Source organism: Falco rusticolus, chromosome 1 (assembly GCF_015220075.1).
Source record: "Falco rusticolus isolate bFalRus1 chromosome 1, bFalRus1.pri, whole genome shotgun sequence".
Taxonomy (NCBI): domain Eukaryota; kingdom Metazoa; phylum Chordata; class Aves; order Falconiformes; family Falconidae; genus Falco; species Falco rusticolus.
This window is the reverse complement of record NC_051187.1, coordinates 4,460,683-4,472,540: the sequence shown is the minus strand read 5'-3', so window position 1 is coordinate 4,472,540 and position 11,858 is coordinate 4,460,683. Positions and strand designations below refer to the sequence as shown.

Below are 11,858 nucleotides of genomic sequence, written 5' to 3'. Positions count from 1 at the left end.
GGCAAGTGGGATTTATTTTATTCATTCTGGGGGCTTTCACAGCTTTATGGCTGTTGGATATTTATGTCCCCAAACTTGCAGCAAGTTTGGTGAAGGCCCCTAAATTTATTTTAATTTAGGTTTTTTATTCTCTTTTGGTAGATGGGCTCTATATTAATATTTATCTTTTTATTGTTGTTGTGTTTTTAAGAGTCTTTAGGGGGAGGGAACATGTTTTAAGATGTTTGTGTACCTTTTCTCTTAACGGAACAAGTTTCCTTCAAGGCTGCTCAGGTAGTCCTTGGTCACAATGCCCCCTCCCCCTCTCCCTGCATTGCATTTGTGCTGTATTTGTTTTTGGTAATGTGACTTTGTGTAGTTTCTGAACTAGTGACATGTAAATATCAGTTACTAATGTTTCCTCTTCTGGGGAGGTGTATTGAAGTACTTAAAATATGTTGGCTTTAACTAGTAAAGTGACATTTATAGTCACAAAATTGTGTAGCCTAAACTATAGAGTAGTTTCCTGGGAGGAGGTTGAGAGATTATTACTGCTGCATATGTGAGCTGCACCACAACAAATATTAATGTAGAGCCCTATGAAGAAATAGAGATTCAAGTTGGTGAAGTAGAATAGAAGAATGAGAAACCACAGCTGCAGATCTTTTTGGTTTGTCAGGTTCAGGGAAAACTTTTTCATCAGTGACTCGAATACACCAAATGACAATATTTTGGCTGTTGCAACAATATTGAAAGTAATGGCACTTTTTTGAAACTTTGTGGAATTCTGTCACATGTTCAAAATTTGCTTAGGTATATGCTTATCTGAAGTTCCTTCTTTCACACAGTGACTAGAAAAAATTCCACCCTTTGTAAAGAGAAATGAACTGTAGCGTTGCTGCTCACTTTGTTGCAGATACATTGGCTTTGAATGCTTGAGGTTGCTTAAAGACACTGCAGCTTTCAGAAGAACAGGTTTTGTCCCAGGAGGTCTTGCAGCCTGTCAGCAGTGAAAGAGAAAATTAACAAATGTTGGGGGTTGGGGTTTATAGCTTTTTACAATTTTTGAGATCTTTTTAAGATTTGTGGGTTTTGATGAGCATAGACTCTGTTTCATTTCTTCAAGATTTTACTAAATAATGACTCCCATATGGTTTCCAGTAGCTTTAATTAAAGGATAGAGTTGTAATTCTGAAATTAGTCATGAGAGTGGATTTCACATTCCTGTTGTACTCTTCTTTGTTTGTACTCTGCCCTTTGCATTTTTCCCCTAAAAGCCCCCCCCCCCCCCCCCCCCCCAGATAGTCTAGTCTGACTGGAAAATTGACGTGTCCTATGTTAACTGTTTCAAAATGATTACTCAGCATGGTGTTGCTTTTCTAATTCTCATTGTGGTGCTGCCCATTATAACAGTGAAGATGAGAACAACACTTCAAGGTATACTACTGCAACCAATATTTACTGTTCCACATACTTAGCCTATAGGAGCGTTTGGCTTGGTTCTTGCTACCTTAGACATCCTAGAGAAATCGTGTAACCAAAAATGATATGCAGTATGGGTATGGCTTGTACTTCTTGCTTTAAGTATCTGAATCTCTTAGACTCAAAGTGAAAAATAGGCAAATTTTGACTGCCTGGTACTGAGCTTTGTTATCTGTTTCATTTAAGACCGATGCAGCACTAGGCAGTTTTTATCCAGCTACTAATACTCTGTAATCAAGCACACAAGGCTACAGTTCAGATACGTGTGCTGTCTTGTGTCCAGTGGAGTACCCTACTTAGATCCACACTCGGGTTCTGTCTTACAAATTGATACCCATTTTGATTTCGGAGAAATTGCTTTGATCTGTTCTTGTTGAAGGTAACTAGATTTGACATGCTCATGGAAAAAATGTCTCCAAAATTCAGTTCCTGTTTTCACTGTTTCATTGTTTAAGCTCTGTGTACTAATACTTCAGAGCAAATGAACAGTTTGTGATTCGGCATGTTTTGTGAGCAAAACGGCATTTCTCAGCGCCATATCGCTGTAGATTTTTTTTTTTTTTTGGAAGCTGCTCTTAGACAATTCCAAGAAGATTAATTTCACACTATTTCTGAAAGATGCATTTGACATTAAGACAATACTGGAGGGTGTTACTGTGTGAATTAAAGGGGGGTTTTCCCTCTGGGTTTTCCTGCTACACCCTAAATACTACTTGTACTCTCTGACGGGTAGTTCATACATCCTTCGCTTCCATCCTTTTACATTCCTGTCCTTTCTGTAAGTCTTTAAAGGACTGGACAGGACAGGTCTTTTTTGTTCCCTCTTTGGAAGGCGGTAGCTTTAGCAGGCTACGTTCACGTTACTGTGATATGTTACCACAGACTAATGTTTGTCCTTACAAGTAATGATGTGCATTTTTCTTCAGTTTTGTCCTCGAAGATACACATTCACGTGCTGCTCTTTCTGGTCACAAGGATGGCGTAATGGCTTTATGGTTTTTTTTTGCTGGGAGTATTTCCTCAGCTATTAGACCAGTTGGCCTGTTACCTCTTTAAAACAACCTGTAAAACTTTCATCTGGTGCAAATCATTCATATTTTGCTCTTTTTGTGAAGTTCTGTTAGTGGTGGTTTTGTCCCTGCCTCCTCGTGTGGATCTAAGGTGGATAGTTTTTTTACTATAGTTTACATTTACGCTGCAAATGAGATCTCTTTAGAGAGACTGAGTGAGTTTTTACTGACGCTCCGATATTGCAGCTCTCAGTATTGCAGCAGTCTGTCTGTCACAGTCGTACATCTCGCTGTTTGTGGAATTTCTTTTCTAATGATGTTAGTATTTTAGTGACATGACTTTATAGATATTAATGGAAGTAGGTATTGGGGAGTTTGGGTTTTTTAAGCTTAAGTAGAGGTACATACCTTTTCTTTTTCAAAGGGCAAGAATAGCTGATACTCTGATAAATTGGGTGAATTTACACCCACTGTTTTTAATAAGAGAAGTGAAAGGGGGATGTGGCAAATAAAGTACATACCACGCATGAAGTTTTTGGCTTGCTTTAGAATTGTGTGATGAGATCATGTTTCCTGTGCCTTGCCTAATACAGGTTGTAGCCCTTAAATACTCTGAGGAATAGGCTGATTACCTGCAGAAGAATTTATTATTTTTTAAGTGCATGTACTTGCAATTAAAGTAATCAGACCAATGAAATAATGGTAGTGACTGGGTTCTATAACAAGGCAGCTGTCGGTGACTACCATGTTTTCCTGTAACAGTTGGGGGTGGGTAAATACTAGTTGAGAATTAAGAAATTTTGAGGCAGCTGTTGGAGGGCTCAGGATAGAATTGAAGTGACTCTGAAGTGTAACGTATATAGCAAAATTTTTTGAAGTTCTGAAAAAAGCTGAGTGTTCTCTTCCACACTCTAAAAACAGCAGCTTTATGCAGCCTCTTGATTGTCAGAGCACAGATTCTCATGAAGACTAGTAGAAGAAAATACAGTTTGAGTACAGTGCTTGTAGATTCTGTTGTATAGTGAATGCATTTTTAGTTTTGTCTTGTGAAGGTCTCTTTGAGGGAGCCAGGCCCAAGCTAGAAGCTTGTTGCTTTTTTGGACAGCCACATCCCGCCTTGAACCACAGGGTGCAGGATGTTACCCTCAGTCACGTGTTCTTAGCATCCTGGTGAGTCAGTGCTGACTGACTGAGGGCGGGTGTTCGTACACCTGTTCGCTGCTGTGAATAGTGAGGTGCTTCTGAGCAAGTGTGCAACAGCTTGTTTTATTTTTACGAGCTTTCTTGCAGGAGGAACAATCGGCAGCACTGCTCTTTTAATGCTGGGGGGTTTAACATCTCCATAAATACTGTCACAAGCTTGGTTTTTTTCTTAGGGATTAAAAGAAGTTTAAAAGTTTTGAGAAAATAGTAGAATTTTGATGCCAGTATAATCTTAAATAAAGAGATGAAGGCACAGCTCTTGAGAGCTTGAAAGCTTCCTTAAAAATTCTCATGTAGCAGTTAAAGCATATATCTCTGTTAGCTGGCTGCCTTAGACCAGATTCAACTTCTGACATCTCAAGTTTTATTTCTTAAATTTTGTCTAAGTCTTAACGATGTCCCTAGGTGCTATTCATAAAGAGTGCGTGTACAGAATTTTAACTTATGCTGCCCTTAGTAGCCAATCTATAAATGGTTTCTGCTAGCAGCAATTTTGAATTACTAGAAATCACTGCTATACAATGAGAGGAAGCTATTTCACTGTCTCCCAACTTAGGACATTACATAATGCTTTGAGATGAAGGTGTCATGCAGAGCTTCTCTTTTTTTTTTTTTCTTTCTTTCTTTTTGGTCAAGTTATTTGCATATGTTACTTGCACTGAATTCTTCAGCTTCTTTCCCATAAATTTTCATGGAAGAAAATACATTTTACTCTTTCATTTGTAAAGTCTAGAGTAAGAAAACACACTTAATGAGACTGTTTAATGAAGGAACCTGGCAATGTAAGTATTGTAATTTCCTTTATGTTTGTGGTAGACAGCAGGATTACCTTGTTAAACTTCTGGCTTATGTATGAAAAATACCAGAAAATAAGAGCAAATTGAAAGTAGTTTTATAGTTGCCTTTACTTCATATGCTTTTCTTAAGCAACAAATTGCAGTAATTGAAGTTTGGCAGCTTTTTTAATGAAAAACTAAATTATGGGTTAAACTACTTGGTTTAATACAATTTGTGTTTCTGTTAACTAGCAGCAGAATTTCAGCATTTGCTACTTACTGGTAGAGAAGAAAAATTCCACAGCACTGCCAGTACAGGTTAGTTTAATCTGTAAGTACCTGATGTTCCTATTTGAAATAATTTGTTCAAATGATACCACTTAAATACATGAGGGGAATTCTGGTCTCTGAAATGTGAATGTATCTGTTATCTACTACTGTTTTCAGTAGTGAGTGAACGTCTAGATTTTTTTTTTTAAGATCTGTAATGGTTTTAACTACAGTTATGGGTAGGTAATATCTGCAAGCGCTTCTAAGGAAAATTTAATATGGAACCTTAACAAATTGCCATCAGTTACTGAAAAGTGTGAAGATCTAAAGTTGAAGTAACTTCTTCAGTAACATGCCTATTATAAAGAGGCTGTTTTATCAGTGAACCAATTATAGGATATTATATTTGTTGTGTTGGGGAATAAGCATTTCTGTTTGTAAGAATCCGTAGCAGTAATGTAATCTTTCTTTTGATTTTCTTTAGCTATTGCTAATTACTTTCTCCTACCAACAGATCTTTATTTTGTTAGGCCTGTAAGCCAGGACCTTGTTCTTCTTCTGCTTTTTTTTTTTTTTTTTCCTCCTTAGCCCATTTCAGTACCTCAGAGGCTGCCTACAAATGTGGTTTTGCCCAGCTGTTTTACTGTATTCCAGAGTTACTGCTCTGCCTCTGTTCTTTTTTCTTAGGCTGTATTCCATATGCCTGGAAATTTTGGCACTTTGTTTTACAGAATATTTTACACTTTAAAAGAAAATAAAAGGGGGATTCTTTCTGATTGGATAAAACATGCAACCTTCTCAAGAATAGCAGCATATGTTTATTTTTATTTAAGCTTTGTGTACCTCATCTCGACATTATCAGCACAGGAGATGAAAACTTTCTGTGCAGCAGCAGGTAGCGTAGTTTCCCAGCTGGATGAGCTGTAAAGCACTGTGCTTTAGCTCGGCTCTGCAGGGCACGTTATCCCATGGTCAATTTGAGGGGCTGACGACATCATCAGGGGGGTAATTACACAGAGGCTGGGTGCTGGGAAGGTCACACCAGTGTGGTGGCTGAACAGACACTTCGGTTTTGCCAGCTCATCTGAATGGTCTAGAGTAGTTTTGTGAGTGACTTGACGCTTCCAGCAGTATTGCTTGTTTTAGAATTTTGAAATCTTCTGCGACATGGCAGAATTCATTGTACTAACAGAAAAGTTCCCACGGGATTGTATCTTTCCAGGTTTTAGAATAGTTATGCTTGAAGCCCATCTCCTGGCATCTTCTCTACATCAGTTCTCAGTCATTCACTTAATATTTCTTTGTATGCAAAACTACCTACATGCAGATTTTTGAATAACGTTCCATAGGTGTTTCTCCCTAGAATTAAAAAAAAAAAAACAAACAGGAAAGTTGTGTAACAAAATTTGTAACTTTTGCCTGTATTTCCTAAATCTTAATGGCAGATGTGCATGAATAACAGGGATACCTTGCTGTGGGGCCATTATCCTATTAACGGAATGTGTGCATCTTCTTTTAGCTTCTGTGGTTCGCCCTCGTTGGTACTTGATGCAGCGCTCAGTAATAAGTTGGAATGAGCAACTGGTTGCTTTTGGCTGCTCAGTTACTTTGTGAAGTCTTAGTTTTGACAGGGGTTTGGTGCTGACCCGCACTACCTGTACACCAGCTTGGCTACCAGTGCGGATAAATAAAGGGTAGTGGTGGTTTCTAGTGTCTTATGAACAAAAGGTTTATTTGTCCAGGATAGGTGAACTCTGGTAGAACATCATCTCTTTCTGAAACTTTTTTTATGGCAATTAATTACGGTACTCTAAATTCTACCAGAATTTTATTTTCTTTTGAGACAAAGACCAAAATAACACTGGGAATGGGAGCTTTCAGAACCATGTGAGCAGTCTGAAGTTGTAGCTCAACTTCTGATACACGGTTGCAGCAGCGGTCCAGCAGCCCTCCTTCCCGGTTTGGTAGGCTATATATGGAACAGTGAGTCGTTTCACACTATTTCCATAGACTTCTGCTTAATGACTCCAGATCACCTCTTCACAGGTTCCGGTCACTGTGCAACAAACCCAGACTCCAAACTGGTTTTAGAACCTTCTTAAAAGTACCTTAAAGCACGTGACTGAATTATGTCCCCTCTCGGTAGCAGTACAGCCACAGAAGTTAGTGTGTCGTGAAGGTTTTTGCTGTAACTTGATACTGCTTTTGTGGAAGTATTATGGAAGGGATGAGACCATTGATCTTTTTTAAAAGACAGGTGGCAAAATACTGGTGTTGAATTTAATTCAAGAAAGTGAGACTGGTAAGTATGTGCATCACTTTAATGCATGCAAATAATAGCAACTAGCTTAATGTTATAGCATTTGATTTACAAAGAAGATATAAAGACAGTACAGAGCTGACATCATTTGCATCCATTGGGAGCCTTCTGTGAACTGTGTGCTTCAGGAATGGTCACTGCACATATATACGGCTGTAATGTGTGTCTGCCGCTTTGTAACAGCCTCTGATTAAAGAGAAGTGAACCACTGATTCTGTGTATTTTTTCTCTTCTTGAGGACCTATTTAAATTATTATTGCAACGAATGTTAACTGTTGCAAAGTGCGTGTAAGTATGAAGTCCATCTTCACTCATGTTTGGGTTTGAGTAAGTTTGTGCTAGCTCTCGGGTTGTTATATAAACTACAAACCTCATTTGTGTGTTGTGTGAGCTGTAGCTGGAGACGAGCAAATGAATCCTGACTACTTAACCTGTAACTTCCTTTTGCTGCTGATCTGCTGTCCTGCTGCTGAACTGACTACACAAAAAATTTGACTAAGTTGGAAGATAAGCTGGAATAGTCGGGGGAGTATGGAGGGAAAATGTCTGACACTTTCATGAAAGCTGGTAGAGCGAGCATGCTGTGGAGTGGTCTGTTCTGAACTGTTTTAAAGCAGAATGCTGGAGAGATGCGTGTCCTTGCAACTCCTGTCTGCAGGACGAGAATGGATTACTGTGCTGGGCCACTTGGTCTCACTGTTTACACATAGATTGATTTCTAAAAGGTGGTAAAAGGAAGATAAATCCATTATTTTAATGCTGCACTACCTGGACCAACTCATGCTGGTTTGAATTGGATGTGTGTAATGAAGAGGAACTTGACACGAAGTAGAGGACGCTTTAGGAGGCTCCTGCTTTGCGTGACCTCTTCACTGGAGTTTGTCCTCTGGCCCTTTTGGCTCTAGGGAAAGCGGAGGGGGCATTTGAGAAGTGGGACCGCTTGGTCCTCAGCGGGAGCTGGGGCAGTTGTGTGTTGCCTGGCCACTTAAGGCGGTCCCGAGTTTGATTTATTGGACTCTGGTGAATTGGAATATGGGTCAAGAGTAAAGAGCAGTGCTGCGCGTTCTGCCTTGTACGGCTTGGGACCCCGAGTGTTGGCCTGGAGGCTTAGGCGTTTTCTCTAAATCTTGGTCTTTCTGCAAGGCATGGAGGAAGGATTGTGTTTATAATGCCCTGATGAGATAGAGTTTGGATCCAAGCCTTTGTTTCCTAAGAGTTAGAAATGGGAGGTTTTGGAAAGCAGGAGCCCTTCTCTAGCGCTCGGAGGCAAGAGCGTGGGGTGCAGTGGTGCAGGGTTGGGGTCGCTGGCTGCAGTATCGAGCCAGTTCTTGGCAGGCAGGAAGGACGCTAAGGTGCAGGATTGGTCTCTTGGCCCAGTGGTCTGGCTTTTAATTTTTCACCATGTTAACAGTTTCTTTTTGAAAAGAAGGTGTGCTTTTGCATTTGAGTAGTTGGTACAAACTGTTAACGCAGTCAGTGCTTTCCTTTAGCTCCTGTGCATTTCCACAAGTGTGTAAAGCCGTCCTTCTGCCCCCTGCTAGACCTAAGGCTGCCTTTAGCCCAATTAACTTTTCAAACAAAACCCACCCCCTTCCACCCACCCCCCTGTCAAGAGTAGGGGACAGGGGCCTTTCTCTAGCGCTTGGTCTCTTGCTCCTAGCGGTTCAGATGCCAGGTCTGCTCTTCCAGTGCCCTGCCTAGGTAACCTTGGGGAAAGCTGCCTGTGGTCTGCTTAACCCCTTGGCATTCCTTAACCCTGGTGCAATCTGCCAGCCGGGATTCCCCAAGCACAAGGCGCAGCCCTCCGGGAGCGTTTTGCCGTTGTCCCCCAGGCTGAAGGCCAGGGAAGGAGGTGAGTGTTGCTGGGCCAGCTGTGGCAGTTGGGGCTGGAGGGAATAACCTGTGGTGCCATCCTGTGTTGTGAGTTCACAGCGCCTTGCAATTCCTTTTACAGTTTTTGGCTGTGCCCAGATCTTGGCTGAAGCTGGAAAGGCAAATCATACCTTGCTACTGTTAGAACTACAGCTTCAGGTAGGGTAATTAAGCTTGTATAGAAATGGTAATTCTTCCTAAAGGTTAAGGTAAAAATTTAAGCTGTATGGCAGGTTTTCGAGAAGTTTTGGTGACCATATCAGTGTCAATGTGAAACTCTAAGAGTATCCAGCTTTATTACAAGAGGCATCATGTGATAGGATGGCTGGAGGTACAGCGCCGAGACAGACCCCTTTGTGTTTCACAGCAGTAAGTCAGGTTAGCCAGAGCTGTCGAGCTGCGGGTGTATGCAGTAGAGAGACGAGTCCTGTACAGTGTGGACATTCCCTGGATATTGTTGTAAAAACATTGGAATTGTTTGGGCTATGAAATCATAAGTGTTTACAAATCTTCTAACTGCTCCCATCTCTGCACCCCTCCGCAGCTAGTCCTGTCCAGTGTGGTTTGTGGTCCTTCTTACACAGGGAAGCGGTGAGTGCTGTACCCCTGGAGACCTGCTGGTTGCCAATCCTGATGCTTTGCAAAGGCAGCTTAACAATTACTTTCCCTCTGTGCTTCTGCCCCGAGTATCGGCTTCCCGTTGATGGGTAGCTTTTCCTACGTGGCAAAGTACACTACAGCCGGCGTAGTATTAATGTTTTCAGTTCACTTCAACTTTCTGTTGCTGTCTCAGAACAGTAAGAGCAGCATGTGCCCATTCTAGCCAGTTCCAGCTTCGTGCCCTGCAGCTGTACTCACCGAGGCTCCCGGGCCTCTGGGGGGGGCTCAGCACTCACCCCCAAACAGTGTGTCCTGCCTCAGCACCATCCTGCCCTGCCTGGCAAGAGTCCAGCAGGCCTGAGCAAGCCCCTGCCTGCCAGATGCCGGGGGGGCAGGAGGTGCTGCTGCAGCTGTGCTGCCCCTGCTCACCGTCCCGTATGGCAGCACCCCAGCATATTCCCAGGCACGCATCACCACTGGAAGGTATGGAAATACTTTTTTTTTAAATCTGAGTACAAGTCTTTATTTAGTAGATTTATAAAACAACTTTACATGAGAAGTACAAAAATATGAAATAGGCTTTGAATCTTCTTAGCTAAAACTACTGTTACTACTTTTTTTTTTTTTCAAGCTTTAGAAACAACTTGCACAGTTGGCATCTTAGGTAAATTGCTCTCAGACATTTTAAGACTAGGAAAAAAAAAAAGGTTCTATAAAGTAGCTCCAGAAAAGTAGCTGTATGTACCCGATCATACAATCACCATCAATAATTTATTAATTAGTTTTAAGACACAATGGCACAGACAGATTCCCACGCTGTAATTTCTCCTTTAATGAGTGCCATTGAAAGGTGCAGTATCACTTTCCTCTTCTAGTTGTTATAATATCATTAACTATAAAGACAAAACTGATTAAGAATGATTTGGCATGCTTTATACTTGTACCACTTGGATTTAATACCACTTTGTATTAAAAATTAAATAAATATAAATACGTTAAATAAATATATTGTATAAGAACCCCTCACTTTAAATATTAGAATTCAGCATTTCTTCATCCTGCACACACTTAATGCTTTGTCACAGCTTTAGGGCCAATGATAAGCAATACTGCATCTTCGAAACCGCAGGCGAGCCTGGACCCAGGTAGCAACCCCTACCCCCAGAAAGGGGGCGGTTCTTTTACTGCTTTATCGCACCCATTAAAACCGCTGCCCCCGACTGCACTGCTCTGGGCAGCTCCTCTGTTTCCTGGGCAGCTCCTTTTCCCCCAGGACTCGCCTCACCTCTGGCTCTGCAGCTGCTGCCCCCCCATAAGGAAGCGAGGGACGCGGGACACTCGCAGCAACTGACACCGGTGCCTTTCTCTGCAGTTCCTGGTGTAGATCTAGTCTTGACACTGATTTCAGTCAAGGACTGTCACGCTCTTCCGTGAATACTGGTTGATAGTTAAAAAATGAGGTTTATTTTCAAAGTATGTAAACCTTTACCTGATTTTTCAAGTCCATATTCATTAGAACCTCACTGTATCTGCTGAAGTCTGAGACACTAATTTTCCAGGGTAGTACTGATGCAACAAATTGACTCTACGGGTTTTTTGATAATGAAGCGATTTCCTTTACAATCACTGTGGTGTGCCTAATGCATAATGTGGCAGTAGTGCAATGGCAGGTTCTCATGATTTTGCTACAACTAAAAGGCTCCATTTGCAGTTCCCAGTCCCTAGTAATTATATGATTTCAATCACTGTATTTTGATTCTCTGTAGTAAATAAAACACATCAGTTATAAAATCACATACAGTACAGGGATATTGGGTGACAGTTATATCCAGCTTTTACTCTCCATTTTCACCGTCTTGGAGTAACTCCATCATCAGGGTTCGTTGCTTTGCTGAAGTTACCGCTCGCTCCGTCGGCTCCTACAATCTCCCGATCCGGTGCAGGCAGAGGTACAAGGCACTTTTTGGAAGCTTGGCTTCTTCAAAGAGAGAAAATTCAGCTCTTTGATCCCACTTTTCCCTGCTAAAGGTAGGCCTGTTTCACAGCCCTGTGCGTGGAATGTTTGTCCCAGAGAAGAAAGTTCCATTCCTCTCCTCAAACAGCGTCTCCTGCCAGGCTCCGCTCTGCAGCGTCCTGATGATAGTAATGCTGGAACAGCCTTTCTCGGCAGCAGATGCGCATAGCGCTGTAGGTGTGCAGGAGCAGGCGAGGGAAACGAGCTGTGAAGTAACGTACAAAATCATCCGGGATGGAGCCCAGCGTCTCCTGCACCTCGGGAGGCAGTTCTCTGTAGTGGTGCTTCTGTAAAGGGAAAAATCGGGGAAAGCTCAGTCAGGGGCCATGTGT

The 11,858-nt window shown here is 41.7% G+C and overlaps 1 protein-coding gene across 4 annotated transcripts in view; it reads right to left on the bottom strand.

Moving 5' to 3' along the window:
- Positions 1–5,282: 5,282 nt before the first annotated feature.
- The window catches only part of ERN1 (endoplasmic reticulum to nucleus signaling 1), a 42,443-nt gene continuing 35,867 nt past the window's right edge, over positions 5,283–11,858 (bottom strand). For 3 of the 4 annotated variants that reach the window (XM_037405787.1, XM_037405797.1, XM_037405805.1), the window contains one exon: positions 5,283–11,813. In XM_037405787.1, coding sequence (XP_037261684.1) covers positions 11,607–11,813 — 207 coding nt within the window. In that variant the 3' untranslated portion in view covers positions 5,283–11,606. The remainder of the gene's footprint in view (positions 11,814–11,858) is intronic. The other variant, XR_005107027.1, reaches the window with a different exon arrangement.